Source organism: Magallana gigas, chromosome 2 (genome assembly GCF_963853765.1).
Source record: "Magallana gigas chromosome 2, xbMagGiga1.1, whole genome shotgun sequence".
NCBI classification, from domain to species: Eukaryota; Metazoa; Mollusca; class Bivalvia; order Ostreida; family Ostreidae; genus Magallana; species Magallana gigas.
Genome location: NC_088854.1, coordinates 4,528,643 through 4,550,905, shown reverse-complemented (window position 1 = coordinate 4,550,905; position 22,263 = coordinate 4,528,643). Strand labels below are relative to the sequence as shown.

The 22,263-nt window shown below is 32.4% G+C and overlaps 1 protein-coding gene across 3 annotated transcripts in view; it reads left to right on the top strand.

Moving 5' to 3' along the window:
* The window catches only part of LOC105347327 (uncharacterized), an 89,303-nt gene that overhangs the window by 35,115 nt on the left and 31,925 nt on the right, over positions 1-22,263 (top strand). The window contains exons 13-15 of one of the 3 annotated variants that reach the window (XM_066074637.1): positions 11,019-11,106; positions 12,017-12,126; positions 13,978-14,314. The exons of 1 other annotated variant lie outside the window; for it this stretch is intronic. In XM_066074637.1, coding sequence (XP_065930709.1) covers positions 11,019-11,106; positions 12,017-12,126; positions 13,978-14,054 — 275 coding nt within the window. In that variant the 3' untranslated portion in view covers positions 14,055-14,314. Of the gene's footprint in view, positions 1-11,018; positions 11,107-12,016; positions 12,133-13,977; positions 14,315-22,263 lie in introns of those variants that run through there. One more of the 3 variants, XM_066074636.1, reaches the window with a different exon arrangement.

Sequence of the window (22,263 nt, the reverse complement as noted above, 5' to 3'; positions counted from 1 at the left end):
AACGAAGGTTAAAGCTTGCTTTGAGAAGAAAAATTCCAGCTGATAGCTATATGCTCCGTTCTGCCACTGCTACCTTGTCTGTTTTTTTTGTTTGTTCCCCTTTGTTTTACCTGTGTTACTTTTGTCTACTTGTCTTTTTTCACTTTCGTTTATTGACATGTGTTAACTCTGTCTTTTCTACCCATGACAGGTGCAGGAACCCAGGCCTTCCCCTCCTTTGTCCTTATCCTGGTTGCTACCTTGATGACGTTTGTAAAGGCCTTTTAAGGATATTAATCAACATGCCTACCTCTGGTGAATATAAGCAGTCCATAAAAAGATAGTAATACTATTTTGGACCTAGGATAAAACACGTAGTTAAGCAATGTTGGAGAGAGATCATAAAACACAATTTTGATAAGGAAATTATATGAACAATATGATTTGGGCTTTTTGTTAAACAGTTCTCAAGCACGTATACTTGTTTGTTAGTTAATCCTTTACTACAGAATGAATCGTTTGAAAAATCAAGAACAATGTTTTATTATACCGTGTTTCTTTCATTTTACTGCTGAAAACGTCACTTGTCCATTGTGCTTGTAGAAATTATTTTCATTTGGAAAGTGTTTGAAGATTAAACATGGTGAAATAGCTTAAGAAAAAGGTTATGCAATTGTTGTTTGTGGTTATTTCAATGCATAGAAGTTGATGTATTTGTAAAAAGTTGTATTAAAGGTTCAAAAGGGTTCAAGTAAAAATTATAATTAAAATTGATTTTTTTTTTACTTTTTCAGATTCGATTACCGAATTTGAAATGTTTGGTTCAGTAGTTTTTTTGTAACGGTTAGTTAACTATATGAATGTTGTGTAAAAATGACTGAATGATGTTTTAAATGAATGTTGTATTCCATTCATAAATGGTGAATATACATAATGTGTATGTTGCTTTTATAGCATTGGGTTTTAATGGCTACACTTTTATGATTTTAGTTATTGTGTTTATGATGATGTCTTCTAGTCGTGAACAAATCACAACAAACAAGCGGTATGTTTAAACAAACTGCCTCTCTCCTAATCATACATCTACAGATATTATCATTTTACTATGATTATGTTCATACTTCAGCTATTTGCATTATTATACTTTTACTTACTTTTTGATACAACAATGTTACATCTGATTAAAACCATACAAATGGGTTTTTATGAATCAATGTTTGGTTTCTCTTTCATTATTGGAAAAAGTCTTATTAGTTTTTTGTCTAAATACTTTGTTCAATATTTACAAAATAAATGTTTTTTTTAGGAAATAAACTGTCGTAAACATCAATACAAGCGTTGTTTACTTAATCCGAATTTGATGGTAATTAAATGCACCAAGTGGTTCATAGAAGCAGTGGATATGTTGAATGCTAACAGACAATTTTTCTTAACACTGTAAAATTGAGGTGGGCTATTACGTACAAAAATGATCGAACACCGAATAAACAGAAAATAAACTCCTCTGCGCCCGTACATGTAGCTATACGGTCAGTACTGTAACCGTTTGGTAACGACAATTCATTTCTGTTAAACATTGGAGGTAACAACGCCCGATCAAACCCATATTAGACATTGGTGTGACGGTCTGTGGATTGACCTGCCGTGTTCAGTTGCTACTTATAGCTTAATCATCAGAGAGGTATACATACTGTATCATTAAGTGACCGAGACATAAGTTATGGGTCCTCTTCTCTGGGTTGTATCGCATTGATTTTTCAATTTAGAGAAAAGGCATGTATTCTCAACAGAGACCGAGGGTTAATGTGCAATAAAGAGAAGCATGCAGCATCTTTTTTTAGTGGAATGGGTGGGACTGACTTATCAAAAAATTATTTGTGTATATTTTTTAACATGAAATAAAATCGAATGATCAAGTTTTATTTAAGGAAACCAAAACAAAATAGGTTTCAGGAGCGGCTGAATGTATAACACCCTGTATTCTAAAATTACAAAAATAAATAATTTCTTATGTTTTTAACACTGTCCAATTGTCAACTTCTTTAACTTCTTTATTTAATCGTTACGTTATGTATAACCCCCACCTTCTTGTGCACACTTTTATGCAGTTCAACATCTTGATATTAGGCTATAAATTCATTACGTGAAGTACTTATTTCATTTTATAATGTTTAAAAATCATTGTGTATGTAATGATACTTGAAAAAAGATCGTCTTTCCATACCGGCGACATCAGCGAACGATCAAATGAAGCATTAAGTCGGGTTACCACAAATCAACCGGCGCATTCTGCGTACGCCGGTTTGATAAATAGTCGTTTTGGTGGCATGGGACAGTTTTTTTGGAGTGCCTAACATGTACCGAGGGGGTAGACATATACTTGAGGTCAATGTAAATAAATAAGGGGGGACAGTTTCATGAGGGCTGTTTAATTACACTTCATATACCCCTAGCTTAAATAATAGACCCACCCAGAGCATGTAATCTACATATTGCAGTGCAGATGCACTAAAAACACACTGGGGACCCTGCAAGATTTTGGCTTGATTTTTGAAAATTTGGGCCTCATCCGCACCCCTACAGCCCCTCTCAGTCCCGAGCGAGGGAGATAAATTACAAAGCATTTGGTAGATAATTGTATGCCCTGATGAAATTTCACCAATTGATCTGGGGTCAATCACCTTCGTTCTGAGATACAGACCTTCTTCTAAACCCTACTGCTTACCAGCGGAATTTCCTCAGCATCTCACAGCATGTATTAGTTTCGCATTTGCATCTATGTCTATCCTAAGCATCATAGTGACACCTACATATTGCACATCATTTTTCTCAGCAAGCACTCTGCTATACAGGAAATGTATCTGATAATTACTTTAATTCATTTTTATTCATAAGATATCTCGTCAAACAGCACCTATCACTAATTTTTAAGAAATTTGACCGGGTCTTTAGTACGAAACTATCCCCTGCCACCTTTATCCGAGGTGCAAGGGACAGTTTCGGATGCATTATTTTTGTAAAATTGAGAGTTGCTGTACTTGAAGGCTTATAAGTGCTGCTAAAATTCATAATTTTTTTTTAATGATTATCATTAGTTAGAGGGATGTCTCTTGTTGAAATTGATATGCAATATGTAGCCCCCTAAAAGTAAAGTACATTGGAATTAGAAGTAAAATGCGAAATTTGCGGCTATAACTGTTGTGTTGATTTTACACAGTGAAATTGCAAGTTACAGACAGGAGGTACATGTAAAATGACACAAAAAGTAGGTGGGTGGGACATTGTAAACTATACACCGGTAAGTTTCTGACATGTGATGGTGCAACATGCACAAGGCACGGAAGGTCAACCCTTTGTAGGGAATAAGCTAGGGAAGATCTAAAAAGCCGAAAGGTCATGAAAAAGAAATATGAAAGGGTTTATGAAAGGGTCGAAATCTCGAAAAAAAAACCATTTTGTAGAAAAAGCTACTCATTACAATTACTGCAATTTTCCTCAGAAAATGGCGATTGGCTTTATGACGAGTGAATTGAAGGTACTTTTGCTGAATGGGAACAAAGGAAATTCTAGTTACAGAGTACCGGACACTCATCTCCTGACTACAGTGATTTGTATAAAAAAAACCGTCCCCTGTCACCTGAGATTGTATCGCTGGGCGCTCTCTGGAAAAATCTAATGAACTTTGTACGACTAAGGACAAAGAGATACAACTGCTGCTCACCAAAATTATTGGTATATGAAATGCAACCACAGCTTGTTAATACTAACATGGGAAGAGTACTGTTTGTAACGACGGGCGAGCAAATCTGCTTCAGTGGTTTCAGATCCTCAGTAATGTTCGATAACTCTCATATGTCTTGAAACCATTTATTCATGTATACCTTTATGACATTATATATAAAACTTGATGTTGTTGCTGATTTTTATCATTCGAAATAGTTATGTTGTGTTAAAGATGTTTTAACTTCTTGTGGTTATGTTTATGTTGGAGAAATCAATCTCCCTGCTGAATATATATTGCATTTATCTAAAATTGTGACACAATACTTTACAAATCTATTTTTTGATGAATGGAAAATTCAAATACATAATTAATTAAACTGTTTAAACTATAAAGTTAATAAGACTAAATATTTTTTTTTTTTTTTTTTTTATTTTAAGTTGAACAATCAAATGCATTTGTATACAATAAAGTGATAACAGCTTTGAGAAAATTTACTTATATTTAAGACTAAATATTTGGCCTTGAGAAGTATTTTTGTGTTTTGACTGCTGAACTCATGTATACATTTTACAAATTCAGACGTGGTATTCTTAGACTGCCAATTGGAACTGGTAGGTTATTTCGCATAGGAAAAAGTGAAAAAGTGTGTGATTTCTATAATTAAAGAAAGCTAAGTGATGAGTTCTATAATTTATTTAATAGTGATTGCAAAATTAGAAATATCAATTTTTTTAAGTACTCCTGAATAGCCATGAAAAATATGTTCTAATCGGATTAAATAAATACTGTAAAATGTCAGCTTTTAAAAAATAAATACAACAATATATTATCTTCCTACACCTGTCAACTCAAGGTATATATATATATATATATATATATATATATATATATATATATATATATATATATATATATATATATATATATATATATATATATATATATATATATATATGTTTTTTTGTACATTCATACTAAGTAAACCAGTTCTATATGTTTAAAATTTGGATTATGTTTGTACTTTTATGCCTGATATGAGGCGTTGAGTGAAATAAAAGTTTCAAAAAGATTATCTTTTAATTTCAATTTTTAATCTTTGTGGAGAACAGATTCAATTTTTAAGATCATACCAATAAACCAGGGGCAATCGGTTTTTAGAACGCAGTTCGCAATTGAATAGTGAACTGCGTTCTAGAACGCAGTTCGCAATTCAAAATTTAGAATTCATATTTGGGGCCCAAAATTTTCAGGGACATCTACTAGTGGAATTTCACTACCACTGTGAAAATATGGTGATGCAGCTATCTCTAGTTTTTAAGAATCGGGCTTATATGCAATTGAATAGTGAACTGCGTTCTATCTAGAACGCAGTTCGCAATTCAAAATTTAGAATTTATATTTGGGGCTCGAAATTTTCTGGGGCATTTCCTGGTGGTATACCACTGCCACCATGAAAATTTGGTGAGGTGGTCTTCTCTACTTTTTGAAATTTTGGCCTTTTCGCAATCGAATAGTTAACTGCGTTCTAGAATGCAGTTCACAATTCAAAATTTAGAATTCATATTTGGGGCCCCGGAAGCTCATGAATTCTGACGATTTTTAACACTAACAATCATCGCAGAAATTGAAAGGAATGCTCACTATTTAAGCATATTTTTAAGCATTTAAAATTGTTTTGGTTATAGTTTATGCATAAGATAAAATGACAAAACTTATTAAAAGCTTATTAAAAGAAGAAAACACTTTTGACGCTTGTTTTTGACCCACTCAAATCTTTTATTCTTAAGTTCATTTTCACCTAGTTAATGCTAATGAATAAAGCTGTGATATCTATGGGGGAAATTAAGAGGATGTGCTTTATTAGGTACATGCATTGTGTACTGTTCTTTAATAATTATAATAATTATGATACTGTAAGACAACATTGCGTGTCTAAATTTGGTACTTAAGACGTCTTTGTTTAGCATTTATTCCGGATAAAGTAGGATTGGGTGACGGAAACCGGTTGAAGGGATAGCTAAGTATGGACCTTAATACGAGGGAGCGCATGTCGATATAAGAGAGTGTGGCCAGAAAGGATTGTAGGGAATTCTCACTTCAGAGTTACACCACAATGTATTTTTTACTTCTGCTAGGAATCTCTGCGGCTTGTTTGACCGGTAAGATGACTTAACATTTGCAAAACAATTTGAAAATAAATCTCTTTTGTTTGTGGTTTGATATAAATGGTCAGTGGCTTCGTTTTGAACTGCCCTCATTTATATTAATGGTCGGTTGAAAATTTTGGCGTGGCTCACAGCGGTAGACATTTTGAGGGCATGTCTTTCTGTCCTTTTCCTTTTATTCTCAGCCATTGTTTTAAACTAATATGTTAATTATAATTGGAACCAGTTGAGTTATTAAAGAATATGTATGTATATATGTATGTATATTTTATTCAAATCAAGGATTCTCAGGGAACACATCTTTTTCTTGTAATTATATATAATTAATTTTATACATAAATTGTATGTTCTGTTCTATATTTGAAAAGAAAAACTATAAATCAGGATTATAACAAGAAAGAATATGCTTATTAAGATAATGTAAATATGCTTATTAAGATAATGTAAATATTTAAAATAAAATATGCTTGCGTTGATATAATTATGGTGACGGTATATATATATAGGTTATACATGCGCGGACCAAAAAAAAAATCCGGGGGGGGGGGGGGGTCAGAGTGATAGTTGTGTTTGCCATGGAGGTCCGAGGCATCATATTTTTGGCAGTTTAAAATTTAAGAAATTTAAATTTTCCGGACCCCTAGAACCCCCCCCCCCCCCCAATCCCTCTGTATCTGCGCATGGCTCGCGTAAAATGACGGATTCATGGGATTGGCAAATAAAATAAACCAGCGTTAAAACAAAAACGGAGGATTAAATTGTTGTCATAAATGTGTATGTATAACCATGGTAACAATCGAAACAAATCGAAATTATATATGTATTAAAAGTACCACGAAATACAAATTTTTCAAGTACATGTATTTTCTCCACAAACTTAAAAATCATTTCGATAGCCTCGTTATGTATTCTGGAGCATGTCTACCCAGCATATGAGAACAGTGTAGGCTATGCTTGTCCACTTCTCAAAAGATAATATGGCCTAGTTTAGATGAATTAAACGTTAATTATAACGTTATGAATAAACATTTGTTTCACTATGGCATTCAATCAATGAATATGCTAATTTATTATCGAATATTTACATTTTTCATGTCATTTCATCATTTAACTATATTTGGGGAAAAAAAACCGGCGAATTTTTCGGCGGTCTGGAAAGGCGAGATCGGCGTACGCACAAATGAAGAATTAAGCCGGGTTATCAGCGATCAACCGGCGCATTCTGCAAACGCTGGTTTGATAATCGCTGGGAGCTCTATGGAAAACCCCACTGACCATGCACTTTGTACGACTCCGGACAAAGAGATACAAATGCTGTCCACCAAAATTATTGGTTTACAACATTATTTCTGACATTAAAAGCAAGCATACATGTAGAGAGCTGTTTGTAAGGACGGACGAGCAAGTCAACAGAACAGGACGCTTCTATGTTTCAGATCCTCAGTAATGTTCGATAACTCTGATAAGTATTGAAATTATTTCGCAACCCCCCGGCGGAGTGTAAAATTATTTCATTAGAGTAGCATCACTTTCAAGCTGCATTACTAGTGGTCTGAACCCGAATTCTCTTCTAGACCCGCGCATGGTCTAGAACTCTAAAATGTACTTCTCCTTGACTGAATAATGTGTTTAATATTGTGTGAAATAATGGAAATACAAGACAAAATGTCATTTTTTTTAAACTTTTTTTTTTTTTTTTTTTTTTTTTACATATTTTCCAATCTCATGTTTGGATATATACTCATATTAGATTATCTTTTTATTTCAATTTTCAATCTGTGTGGAGAACAGATTCAATTTTTAAGGTAATACCAATAAATCTTCAGTTGAAACTTAATGTACGGTGTCAGAGTTTGTTGTATGTACGTTAGTAATGAGGTTAGAAGAAAGAAAAACTGGAGATTTTTATGATAATACATGTACTTTAGGACACTATAAACATAAAATGAATTAATATTTTCAGATCTTGCTTCTGCACAATGCGATCTTCAAGCTGCAACGGGCTGTCTGGCTGGCTTTCAACAGCTTGCTGGGTCGACCGATATGGCAGCAACATGCTCGTAAGTCTTTAAATTTTCAGACAGAATGATTTTGATTACCTGAAGTTGCAGTAAAGATTATATTTACTATAACCAAAATGTTAGTTAACTCTGCATAATTTAGATCTCTCTGTAGGATAACTGTGGGCAATTTCGTTTGTTTTAGCTGTTTTAGTTTAATATTGTCATGTTATATTTTTGCTATACGTTCATATCTTGAACTTCAGCGGTGTATGCACACAAATTGAGTAACGTACGTTTTAACGTTTTAAGAAATTCTGATTAAAATTTACTGAGATTTTTTTTACTTCCTTCATCGTCTGGAATTCGAAATGTGATTGTAAATTATTTTATATCTTTTATATATTTATGTACACAGGTATGACATTTAATTTGCATTTGAAAAAATCTATCACAATATATAAATATATATATATATATATATATATATATATATATATATATATATATATATATATATATATATATATATATATATATATATATATATATATATATACACACAAAGTATAATTTCCTCTATTTCTTACGGAAAGTTATAGTTAATTCATAAATTCATAGCTGTATAGAATCAGCCAGACTGAAATCTACAGGCCCCATTTATCGATTGGTCGAAATCTACAGCGGCTGAAAAGACAGGACTGAAATTGACACGCCCTGTTAATACATGTAGAGGGATTTCTAAGTGATGTGATGATTTTATTATTGGTCTGAAGCAACAGCGACCTAAGTAAAATCACGGACTGCACGAAATAATATTGATGATGCCAGACTCAAAGTCTCAGAGGAGACAATTTGGCTGTTTCTTTTAGCTAACGCACTTGTGTACATTAACAGTAATTTAGTGAATTTTACCAACTTTTCATAATCAATTTATTAATTAGTTAAAGAAAGATGTAGATATAAACAATAAAATGCCTTCTTTTATGATTCATGCGGGTTATGAAAGTAGCGATCATCGCAGGATAAATTTACAGAACCTGGGTTATGTATTTTTCCTGCAATGTCGCTACCTTCATATCCCGAATGAATCACAAAAGAAAGCATTTAATTGTTTATATATATATAAATATTACCATTTCAGGAATTTTCAAAAAGTTATGACTTGCCTTGCGCCCATCAAGGAGAACTGTACTTCGGATGAAAACTTTCAGAGTAGCATGACCGCGCTTAATTCTGTCGAATCATTGTGTGCAGGTAATTCAAAGTTTCAATTCATATGCGGAGCAGAAAGGGTAAAAAAGACCGTTCATGTACAATAAGAATTTAATAATACCCCCGCAAACGAAGTTTAGGGGGCTATATTGGTTTCACCCTGTCCGTCTGTCCGTTTGTTCGTCTGTCTGTAGACACAACTTTGCCCCCCCCCCCTCCCTATAGAATTTTTTACTACTGCATGGAACAGTCTGAAAATTTGTACATATGTTGATCACCATTTGCAGATGTGCACCGGCAATTTTTTTTTAAGATCAGACAAGATTTAAGGATTTTTATGACAGTTTTTATTTTCCTAATTCTGATGTTGAAAAGTAAGGGAGGTAATCCTTACAGATTTTATTAATTAACTAATAGTATTAAAACACTCTGAAATATATTTATATAAATACACCCAGATGGAGGTTTTTTGTCTTTATGTCTTAACTAAATTTGTTTTTTATAAGTAGTCTATTAACTGGTAATGCAAAATTTTTGTTTGTCAATGATAAATTCTTAGGAGCTAATAAGAACATCAAAGACAAGTGTGGCTGAATTCATATGTCCCAAGGGGGCCATTATCTTAGCCATGGCTTAGATGGAGCATGTGTTTAGGGGAAATTGATAATCTGAAAAATGGGCAGTGGTTTTGGGGCTATTTTAAAACTGTTTCATGTAAACCAAAAGTTTTTATCATTATAAGGAAATAAATAATATCATTATTGATAAAGAAGTTAACTATTTTTAGAAGTTGTTTAAATTTATTAGTCAACTAAATTGATGAAGTGACCCTATAAGGCATTAATTTAAATGAAATTCAAAATTACTGATATGATTGTAGTGTTTTGGCAATTTTAAAATTGTTTGTATTATTAAATTTTTTTGTTTGTTTGTTTTTTGTTTTCTTTTACATATTTTTACATAGTATGGTAATTATGGTAATGTTTTGGGAGTTTAATAAATTTAACAAGCTCATCAAAGAAAATCATAGTCTTATGGGATAAATTTTCTGATATGGAGTTCCATTGTACCCAGGAGAAAGTGGGGAAATTTTGAAACAACTAATTGCATCTGTCAAGACTTTTATTAGAAAGACATTTAAAGTTTTATCAACAGAAGAGCATTGCTTGGCTACCGGTATTTCCATTTACTGCAAAGGGAGGGGTTATTGTCTTTTTGTTGGTTTTTCTTTAAAACAATTAATAAAAAAATATCATCAGATACATAAATTTGTAAATGTATTACTTTTATACATTTGTATTTACAGTGAAATTCTGACAATTTTGATTTAAATTTTTCCTTAACTTTTTTTTTTTTACAATTCTAGAATTTTGTTTAATTCAATTCAATTCAATTATTTGTCCCATCTGAAATTAGCCTTGCCGGGGTAGTAGTCCCATTAGGACAGTTCTAGTTATCTTAATCATTTACAAAACACACTTGCCTACCACAAAGTCAACTAGTTTTATTTCAAATAAGTTATGACATTGTTCTAATTATAACAAAGATGTTTTTCCCTAAAAGGTATAAAATAATTAATTATATATGCAGGCTCATGTGATCAAATAATCTTTTTATGCTTTTGTTAAATTTTTTTGTTTAAGTAATTTCAGATGACATCCTTAAATAGTTGTCAATAGAGACTAAATCTACTTGAATACAAATATAAACCTTGATATTTTTTTTTTTTTTGTATTTTCATTTTTTTCTTACCTCTTTCACGCTTAGGATGAATGGTAATTTTAATATGTTTAAAGTGAATATGTGGAATTCATTAGGTCTCTATAACGTGGTTGTATTGAACAGCGCTCAGTCAAGAGACGGCTTATATTTTATTTTTAATCTTTTTAAAATATTCTCTTGCAAAATAAGTTGTTGTTATTGTTTAATTTAAAGGTGGTGGCGAATGTACCGGATCCTTACAGAACTGCTACAAGGATGCTGGAATTGACATAACAGGAGCCAGTATGCCTGAGCCAAGCTGGTATTTTAATGATTTATTGTAGATTGATTAGAATAAGGCACGCAGGAATAGTCCGATTATTTCCTTGGTAACCTCAAAACCATTGCATAAGTAGCAAGTCAGTTTTTTATCAGAACTTCGCGTTGTGTTTATTTTTTGTTTGGATGACTCTACATTAAGGGGGTGTGCGGCCATCTTGTACATTTGAGGATAAGAATGTAAACATTTCTTGAACTGGCTTGTTTCTGACCGAAACTGACCAAAACTGTTGCCAAGAGGTATAAAAGCTTTAAATATAAGATTAAACATGTTTTGTATGCAAATTATGCATACACGAACAGGACAATGCCTTCTTAATCCCTTAAAACAACTGCGCAGCTGCAGACTTATCTTTAAGATTTAAAAATCTGAAAAATATGAAAGTGGTTCATTGGTGTCCTCTCTACAACCATTTGTTGAGAAAAAGGTCTAAGCTTGCTGTTTTATTATTCTTGATACATTGAGCCTTCTAGATTAATAAGATTGGTCTATCGACGCATCTTATATCTTCAAAAATAGGGTTTCCATGATCTACATTTTATATGTTGCTTTTATGCCTTGTCAAATGTTTGGGTGTAACAAAACTTGTTAGACATAAACTGTTGTTCTGATTAGCGTTATGGTCCATTGCCCTCTAGTTTTGTTGGTGTCCACAGTAACATAAAAAGTATACTATTTATATACTCACATTTATTTTTATTTTTCATCTGCACCTCACACATTGTTTTTTAAATAGTTGACCTTTCTTGAAACTCCACAAGGTCTATTTTTTTTATAAAGAAAAAAATTTGAAAGAAATGTCGAACTCTTTTTCAACACACATGCAGCGTTGAATGTTTCGAAATGGGAAGTAAAATTGAATTGATTTAGAGAAAATCTTGATTGTTTTCAGTGAAGACGCAAAGACTCTTCAGACCTGTTTGAAGGGCTTAAGTACTGTGTGTGAGGGGAACTATGCGTATGACCAGATCAAGACCAGTCTCCAGGACGTCGTAGCCATATGTACAAGTAAGTAACCTCAGGGAACTCAGCAAAATTTAGATTTGACCCCCAATTTGACCATACCCTACCCCTAGGGATCATGATTAGAAAATCATTTAATATTAATTAAATAGAAGATATATTGGCGCTTCTGTTGGGTCGAAAAATTTCTTTGATATTTTTGCCCGATTTACTTTTCTCTACTGATTGAACACTGTTTATAGAACGAGAATTTCCAAAATAGACAATGTCAACTAAATATAAAGTTGTGTCTGTTTAATTGTAAGCAAACAAAATACAACTTTATAAATATGAAAAATTAAAAGTTTAACTTTAAAACTCATAAATTAATTCACTGAATTGAAAATTAAGTATGCTTGAGGTGAAGATCAACATTAATGGCGAGGTTGGCTGTTCTAATTTCAGGAATCGTTATAATGAACCTATAGTTCTATGCATGTTTACGGTAACACTGCTGTTCAGATTTGCTAACGATGAGTTTTAAATAAACACACGTACATGGTCGGTCACCAGAATAAGCATTGTAGAGGACAGTGACAGTGCGTCAGCTCCCATCTTCAGAGCAGCGTATTCCAAACGGAAGATATACCATTTAAGTACCTCACCGGCTATCTAGTTACAGCAACTTTTACAAAAGTTGCTCATACATACTATTCTCTGTCGACATATCAACTACTTTCCTCCATGATCGCGTCTTCTTGCATCGTGATTATGCCCAGTTGCATGTTTTCAGCAATCTATCTCACATTAAAACTATTTTTAACGAATCTTGTTGCACAGTGAATAATATCACAAGCCATCCTTTCGGTTTCAATTCAGCCGGTTCAGATTTTAACTCACTATTTGTGTTTCATTCATTAAATTCAGCTCAAAAGCTCTGCATCAGCTGAAGGCACAACCATTTTGAATATTGTTGCGGTATTGTTTAGCGTTTATATGCATCCCTTCAGTTACATTATTTATATTTTTGATCAATGGCACCTCAAGTTTTAAGATTTAAGAATGTTTTATTAAATGATAAGAAAAGATTTTAATAATTGTTACTATTTATCGACCGATCAATTTTCCTTTGCTATGTCGATCAATAGAAAATTTTTTAAATTCATTTCTTAAAACTTGAATTAACGCTACTTAAGTATGCCTACACAAAAATTTCAGCTTTTCTGACTTTATGGCAAATACCACGAAATTTTCAATATTTTTGAATTTTTTACATTTAAAAGAGGGCTTGACCCTTTATTGCAACTTGAATTCCCATTACCCTATAATGTTTTGTGTCAAGGTTGGTCAAAATTCAAGAAGTTGTTTTGGAGAAGTTTCGTACGACCAATAGTAAGAACACATTCATCGCTAGTACATTGTTACGTCATTTTATTAACAAAATCATATACGAGAAATGACGCAACGAAAATTGACGTAACAATACACCGGCAAGTGCATTATTGCGTAGTTTTATCAACACATAAAATGATTATAATAAACGAAAAATGACAGAACAGTGCATTAGCAAGAAGTGGTCTTTGGCGAGAATAGATAGCACGTAAGAAAATGCAAAACGCTTACGGACAGACGGACTTCGGATAGCAAAATATTTATAACCCCCTTATTTATACTCTTTAAAGTATTTTTGGTATGAAGAATGCATAGGTTTACAACAAGTCAATGAAGGTTAGAGCTTGCTTTGAGAAGAAAAATTCCAGCTGATAGCTATATGCTCCGTTCTGCCACTGCTACCTTGTCTGTTTTGTTTTGTTTGTCCCCTTTGTTTTACCTGTGTTACTTTTGTCTACTTGTCTTTTTTCACTTTCGTTTATTGACATGTGTTAACTCTGTCTTTTCTACTCATGACAGGTGCAGGAACCCAGGCCTTCCCCTCCTTTGTCCTTATCCTGGTTGCTGCCTTGATGACGTTTGTAAAGGGCTTTTAAAGATATTAATCAACATGCCTACCTCTGGTGGATATAAGCAGTCCATAAAAATTAGTAATACTATTTTGGAACTAGGATAAAAAACACGTAGTTAAGCAATGTTGGAGAGAGATCATTAAACACAATTTTGATAAGGAAATTATATGAACAATATGATTTGGGCTTTTTGTTTAACAATTATCAAACACGTATACTTGTTTGTTAGTTAATCCTTTACTACAGAATGAATTGTTTGAAAAATAAAGAGCAATGTTTTATTATACCGTGTTCCTTTCATTTTACTGCTGAAAACGTCACTTGTCCATTGTGCTTGTAGAAAATTATTTTCATTTAGAAAGTGTTTGAAGATTAAACATGGTGAAATAGCTTAAGAAAAACGTTATGCAGTTGTTGTTTGTGGTTATTTCAATGCATAGAAGTTGATGTGTTTGTAAAAAGTTGAATTAAAGGTTTAAAAGGTTTCAAGTAAAACTTATAATTAAAATTGAATTTTTTACTTTTTCAGATTCGATTACCGAATTTGAAATGGTTGGTTCAGTAGTTTTTTTGTAACGGTTAGTTAACTATATGAATGTTGTGTAAAAATGACTGAATGATGTTTTAAATGAATGTTGTATTCGATTCGTAAATGGTGAATATACATATGGTGTATGTTACTGTCATAGCGTTGGGTTTTAAGGGCTACATTTGTATGTTTTTAGTTATTGTGTTTATGATGATGTCTTCCAGTCGTGAACAAATCACAACAAACAAGCGGTATGTTTAAGCAAACTGCCTCTCTCCTAATCATGCATCTACAGGTATTATTATTATACTATGATTATGTTCATACTTCAGCAGTTTGAATTATTATACTTTTACTTACTTTTTGATACAACAATGTTACATTTGATTAAAACCATACAAATGGGTTTTTATGAATCAATGTTTGGTTTCTCTTTCATTATTGGAAAAAGTCTTATTAGTTTTTTGTCTAAATACTTTGTTCAGTATTTACCAAATAAATGCTTTTTTAGGAAATAAACTGTCGTAAAGATCAATACAAGCGTTGTTTACTTAATCCGAATTTGATGGTAATTAAATGCACCAAGTGGTTCATAGAAGCAGTGGATATGTTGAATGCTAACAGACAATTTTTCTTAACACTGTAAAATTAAGGTAGGCTATTACGTACAAAAATGATCGAACACCGAATAAACAGAAAATAATCTCCTCTGCGCCCGTACATGTAGCTATACGGTCAGTACTGTAACCGTTTGGTAACGACAATTCATTTCTGTTAAACATTGGAGGTAACAACGCCCGATCAAACCCATATTAGACATTCATTGGTGTGACGGTCTGTGGATTGACCAGCCGTGTTCAGTTGCTAATTATAGCTTAATCATCAGAGAGGTGTACATACTGTTTCATTAAGTGGCCGAGACATAAGTTATGGGTCCTCTTCTCTGGGTTGTATCGCATTGATTTTTCAATTTAGAGAAAAGGCATGTATTCTCAACAGAGACCAAAGGTTAATGTGCAATAAAGAGAAGCATGCAGCATCTTTTTTTTAGTAGAATGGATAGGACTGACTTATCAAAAATTTATTTGTGTATATTTTTTATCGAAATAAAATCGAATTATCAAATTTTATTTAAGGAAACCAAAACAAAATAGGTTTCAGGAGTGGCTGATTGTATAACACCCTGAATTTTAAAATTACAAAAATAATTTCTTATGTTTTTAACACTGTCCAATTGTCAACTTCTTTAACTTCTTTATTCAATCGTTACGTTATGTATAACCCCCACCTTATGCACACTTTTATGCAGTTCAACATCTTGACATTAGGCTATAAATTCATTACGTGAAGTACTCTATTCATTTTATAATGTTTAAAAATTATTATGTATGTAATGATACTCGAAAAAGATCGTCTTTCCATACCGGCGACATCGGCGAACGATCAAAGGAATCATTAAGTCGGGTAACCAAAAATCAACCGGCGCATTGCGCATTCTGCTGTACACCGGTTTGATAAATGGTCGTTTTATCTGAAATGCATGGGACAGTTTCGGATACATTATTTTTGTAAAACTGAGAGTTGCTGTACTTGAAGGCTTATAAGTGTTGCTAAAATTCATGAATTTTTTTTTAATGATTATCATTAGTTAGAGGGATGTCTCTTGTTGAAATTGATATGCAATATGTAGGCCCCTAAAAGTAAAGTACATTGGAATTACAAGTAAAATGCGAAATTTGCGGCTATGACTGTTGTGTTGATTTTACACAGTGAAATGGCAAGTTACAGACAGGAGGTACATGTAAAATAACACAAAAAGTAGGTTGGTGGGACATTATAAACTATACACCGGTAAGTTTCTAACATGTGATGGTGCAACATGCACAATGCACGGAAGGGCAACCCTTTGTAGGGAATTTATTAGGGAAGATCTAAAAAGCCGAAAGATCATGAAAAAGAAATATGAAAGGGTATATGAAAGGGTCGAAATCTCGAAAAAACCACTTTGTAGAAAAGGCTTCTCACTACAAGTACTGCAATTTTCCTCAGAAAATGGCGATTGGCTTTATGACGAGTGAATTGAAGGTACTTTTGCTGAATGGCAACAAAGGAAATTCTAGTTACAGAGTACCGGACACTCATCTCTTGACTACAGTGATTTGTAAAAATAAAAACATCCCCTGCCACCTGAGATTGTATCACTGGGCGCTCTCTGGGAAAATCTAATTAACTTTGTACGACTCAGGACAAAGAGATACAACTGCTGCTCACCAAAATTATTGGTATATGAAATGCAAGCACAGTTTGTTAATACTAACATGGGAAAAGTACTCTTTGTAACGACGGACGAACAAATCTGCTTCAGTGGTTTCAGATCCTCAGTAATGTTCGATAACTCTCTTATGTCTTGAAACTATTTGTTCATGTATACCTTTATGACATTATATATAAAACTTGATGTTGTTGCTGATTTTTATCATTCGAAATAGTTGTGTTGTGTTAAAGATCTTTTAACTTCTTGTGGTTATGTTAATGTTGGAGAAATCAATCTCCCTTTGGAATATATATTGCATTTATCTAAAAATGTGACAAAATACTTTACAAATCTATCTATTGATGAATGGAAAATTCAAATACATAATTCACCAAACTGTTTAAACTATAAAATAAATAAGACTGAATATTTGACCTTGAGAAGTATTTTTTGTGTATTGACTGCTGAACTCATGTATACATTTTGCAAATTCAGACGTGGTATTCTTAGACTGCCAATTGAAACTGGTAGGTTATTTAACATAGAAAAAAATGAAAGACTGTGATTTCTGTAATTAAAGAGAGCTAAGTGATGAGTTCTATTATTTGTTTAATAGTGATTACTTAAAAAAAGACAGATCAAAATTTTTACCAATTGATTTATGCAAAAATAGAAATATCATAAGTTTTTCTGATCTCCTGAATAGCCATGAAAAATATGTTCTAATCGGATTAAATAAATACTGTAAAATGTCAGCTTTTAAAAAATAAATACAACAATATATCATTTTCCTACAACTGTAAATTCATGGTATATATGTTTTTTGTACATTCATACTAAGTAAACCAGTTCTATATGTTTAAAATTTGGATTATGTTTGTACTCTTATGCCTTATATGAGGCCTTGAGTGGATTAAAATTCTCAAAAAGATTATCTTTTAACTTCAATTTTTAAACTCTGTGGAGAACAGATTCAATTTTTAAGATCATACCAATAAACCTTCAGTTGAAACATGCTTAACTAATTTACGGTGTCAGAGATTGTTGAATGTACATTTGCAATGAGGTAAGAAGAAAGCAAAGCTGAAGATTTTTCTGATAATACATTGGTAAACTATAATCATAAAATTTATTATCATTTTCAGATTTGGCTTCTGCACAATGTGATCTTCAAGCTGCAATAGGCTGTCTGGCTGGCTTTCAACAACTTGCTGGGTCGACCGATATGGCAGCAACATGCTCGTAAGTCTTTACATTTTCAGACAGAATGATTTTGATTACCTGAAGTTGCAGTAAAATTGATTCTGTTTACTATTTATAACCAACATGTTAGTTAAGGAGGTTGGCACCTGAAATACTAGCAATGTTAGTCATCCAAAACATCTTGATACAGAGATGGGGACCTAAGAAGTTGATTTATCTAATTTGTGACCTGTGTCACATGCCATGCTATGGAAATATGTGGTGCCAAACAAAAATAAAATTTTCCTAAAATTATTACTTCATGGAAATTGATTATTTGAAGGTATCATATATTTATAGTTTGAACTATTTTTTATTAATGATTTTGATACTGTATGAAGTTGAACACATGTAGTTACTATAAGAGTATTATCCAAGTCAAAGTTTAAAAACCTTGCTTTACTGATGGCTTAAAATGCCAAAACTTAATGAATACAATGTAAAAATTGTAAAAATGTTTGGAGTAATCAAATCATTTCGCAAATTAAAAAAACAGTAGTAATGTCAAATCTTTGCATACATATAGACATACATTTATTGTCTCATATACAAATTGAGATATGACATGAAATAAGCTAATTTTAGGCAAACATTTGTGAATTATTTTTTTGACTTCTACGAATATAAGCTAAATATGCCAATATATATCGATAGAAACATCAAAATATTGTTCAAAAATGTTTTTTTTTTTAGACAACATGAATATATCGTAATAAACAAACTATCTGGACGTTTAGTTTGCGCTAAAATTTAGGAAGCTAAAGTAACAGAACTAAAAAACTATTGAGTTGTGAATATTGTTCATTTTGTTTTCTTAAAACCTTCCGCTACAAAATATAGTCCCTTACTAAACTCTGTCAATATATAATTTTCTTTAAACAATTTTATTCAATACGGTTTATTTGGCATTGTAAAATATAAACATACAAATAGAATTAATATTAGATTTTTAGATAAGAGGTTACATAAACAGTTACTCCAAAACGAGAGGAGCGAACCAAAGTGTTAGTTAACTCTTCACACAGTTTAGATATATCTGTATGATAACTCTGGACAATTTCGATTGTTTTATCTGTTTAAGTCATGTTTTATTTTTATACCTTTAAATATTGAACTTCAACGGTGTATGCACACAAATTGAGTAACGTGCGTTTTAAGAAATTCTGATTTAATTTTCCTGATTTTTTTTTTTACTTTTTTCATCGTTTGCAAATGTGATTGTAAATTATTTTAAATCTTTTATATATTTATACACACATGTATGACATTTAATTTGCATGTGAAAAAAAAATCTATCACAACTATTGTATTGGGAGATGGCCACACACACGAGCACACAGGCACATACATATCCAAAATGAGTTAAATTAGTTGTTATGATCTTAAAAATAGAATATGCGCTACATACAGATTAAAAATTGAAATTAAAAGATAATCTAATATCACATAAATCCATGCATGAGTTTCACCGTTAACCAAACTGATCCATGATGGAAAATTGTAAAAAAAAAATTGACGTTTTGCAAGAAAGCATTTTATTTTCAAACATATATTATTATTTCAGGAATTTTCAAAATGCTATGACTTGCCTTGCGGCCTTCAAGGAGAACTGTAATTCAGATGAAACCTTTCAGAGTAGCATGACCTCGCTTAATTCTGTCCCAATCTGGTATTTTAATGATTTATTGTAGATTTATAAGAATAAAGCACGCAGGATTTGTCTAAACATTTCCTTGGTAACCTCATAAGCAACATTTTCACAAACAGCTAAAACCAATGCATAAGTAGCAGGTCAGTTATGGAGCTTTTTAGGTCACCTGAGTCACTCAGGTGACCTATTGCAATTGGTCTTCGTCCGTCGTCGTGCGTCGTGTGTCGTGCGTTAACAATTTTACATTTTGAACTTCTTTTTGAAACTACCAAGCCAATCGTTATTATTTTTGGTGTGAAGCATCTCTATGGTAAAAAGAATCTAAATTGTGAAATTCATGGCTCTACCACCCCTGGGGTGCCACGGGCGGGGCCAAATATGCAAAAAAAAAAGCCAAATTTTCAAAAATCTTCCTCTCTACTCCCACACATGCGAGGAAAAAATGGGTTGCATAGTTATGATGTCCATGAAGCCCTCTACAAAAATTGTGAAATTCATGGCCCCTGGGTCAGGGGTCTGTCTCTAGGGTGGGGCCAATATGACCATATAGTAAAAATGTATTAAATTAAAAAAAAACTTTTTATCTACTCCCATATATATTTGTTAAAAACTAAATGCATGATTATGATGTCCATGATGCCCTTTACCAAAATTGTGAAATTCATGACCCCTGGGTCAGGGGTTCAGGCTCTAGGGTGGGGCCAATATGGCCATATAGTAAAAATGTATTAAATCTTAGAAAATCTTCTCTACTCCCATGTATATTTATTAAAAACTAAATGCATGATTATGATGTCCATGAAGCTCTCTACCAAAATTGTGAAATTCATGACCCCTGTGTCAGGGGTTCGGGCTCTAGGTTGGGGCCAATATGGCCATATAGTAAACATGTATTAAATCTTAAAAAATCTTCTTCTTTACTCCCACACATGTAGGCAAAAAACTGAATACATGGTTATGATGTCCACTAACTCCTCTACCAAAATTGGGAAATTCATGGCCCCTGGGTCAGGGGTTCAGGACTTGGGAGGGGGGGGGCAACATAGTGTTAATGCATATTATGTTTAAAAATCTTCTCTATTCTCGCACATCTTTATGAAAAACTGACTTCATAATTATGTTTACCAGGAAGTCCTCTACTAAAATTTTAAATTTCATGTCCCCTGGAGTATGGGTTTTGACTCTACGGCAGGACCAAAATGGATGTATATGTGTTAATGCATAAAATGTTTAAAAATTATCTTCTTTACTCCCACACACCTAAAAGGAAAACTGAATTCATGATTTTGTAGAACAGATCTTTAAGTATTTTTTACCAAAATTATAGGTTTCATAGTTCTTTTTGAAAGATTTCAGGCAAGAAGGTGGTCGTTATTACAGATTTATAATTTTCCTACTCCAGTATGAAAACTAATAAAATGCATATATGAGACTCCTCGACAAGTTTGTGTATGGGTTATATGCTACTCAGGTGACCGATAAGGCCAATTGGCCTCTTGTTGTCAGATCTTCGCGCTGTGTTTATTTTTTTCATTTGTTGACTCTACATTAAGAATACAACTTTATTAATTTCTGAAAAGAATATGAAAGTAATATTACAATTTTACATTAGATCTTAAATAAAATCCCCAAATTGGATAAACCAAACTCAACTAAACTAAATCAAGGATGAATAACCTTTTATAAACGTATTACAACAAAATACGAACGAAATGTTAATTGCAAGTATCTTTATAAGATCTCCTCAACGTAAAAAAAAACAACACGTAACATAAAACTAACCTCCAAAGACAGACAAAACGGGGGATTATGCAAGCAAGTGAAACCAGCTGTCTCCCTGGTTAACTATGAAGATAAACATTTTAATGTAGAAAACAGAACAAAAGAAAGTTGTCCTCAAAGTTATTGGCTATTGAATAAAATTGGCGTTGCTAAACTAAAAAATAAATTTCAACGGAATCAGAGTACTAATGATAATAAATAGAAACAAAAACCCTAATACGCATATTTTATAAGTTAAGTTTTATCATATTCAACTGCTGAGCAATGACAATTTTTCCATGCGAGATTTTCTCACCACTTTTTGTCTGCTTTTTAGCATTATTCATAATTTTTTTTATTATCCTTGATACATTGAGCATTGTAGATTTAAGGTTGGTCTATCGATGCATCTTATATCTTCAAAAATAGGGTTTCCATGATCTACATTTTATATCTTGCTTTAATGCCTTGTCAAATGTTTAGGTGTAACACAACTTGTTATAAGAGACAAATGTAAAGATACGTGAATTGTTGTTCAGATTAGCGTTATGGCTCATTGGCCTCTTGTTATGATGGTGTCCTCAGTCACACAAAAAATATATTATTTATTTTCTAAACAACTCACATTTATTTTTATTTTTCAGCTCACTACACATATTGTTTTTTTAAATAATTGACCTTCCTTGAAACGCCACAAGGTTTATTTTTTTTTTTTTTATAAAGGAAAGAAAAAATAAATTTGAAAAAAAAATGTTGATTTCTTTTTTAACACACATGCAGCGTTGAATGTTTCGAA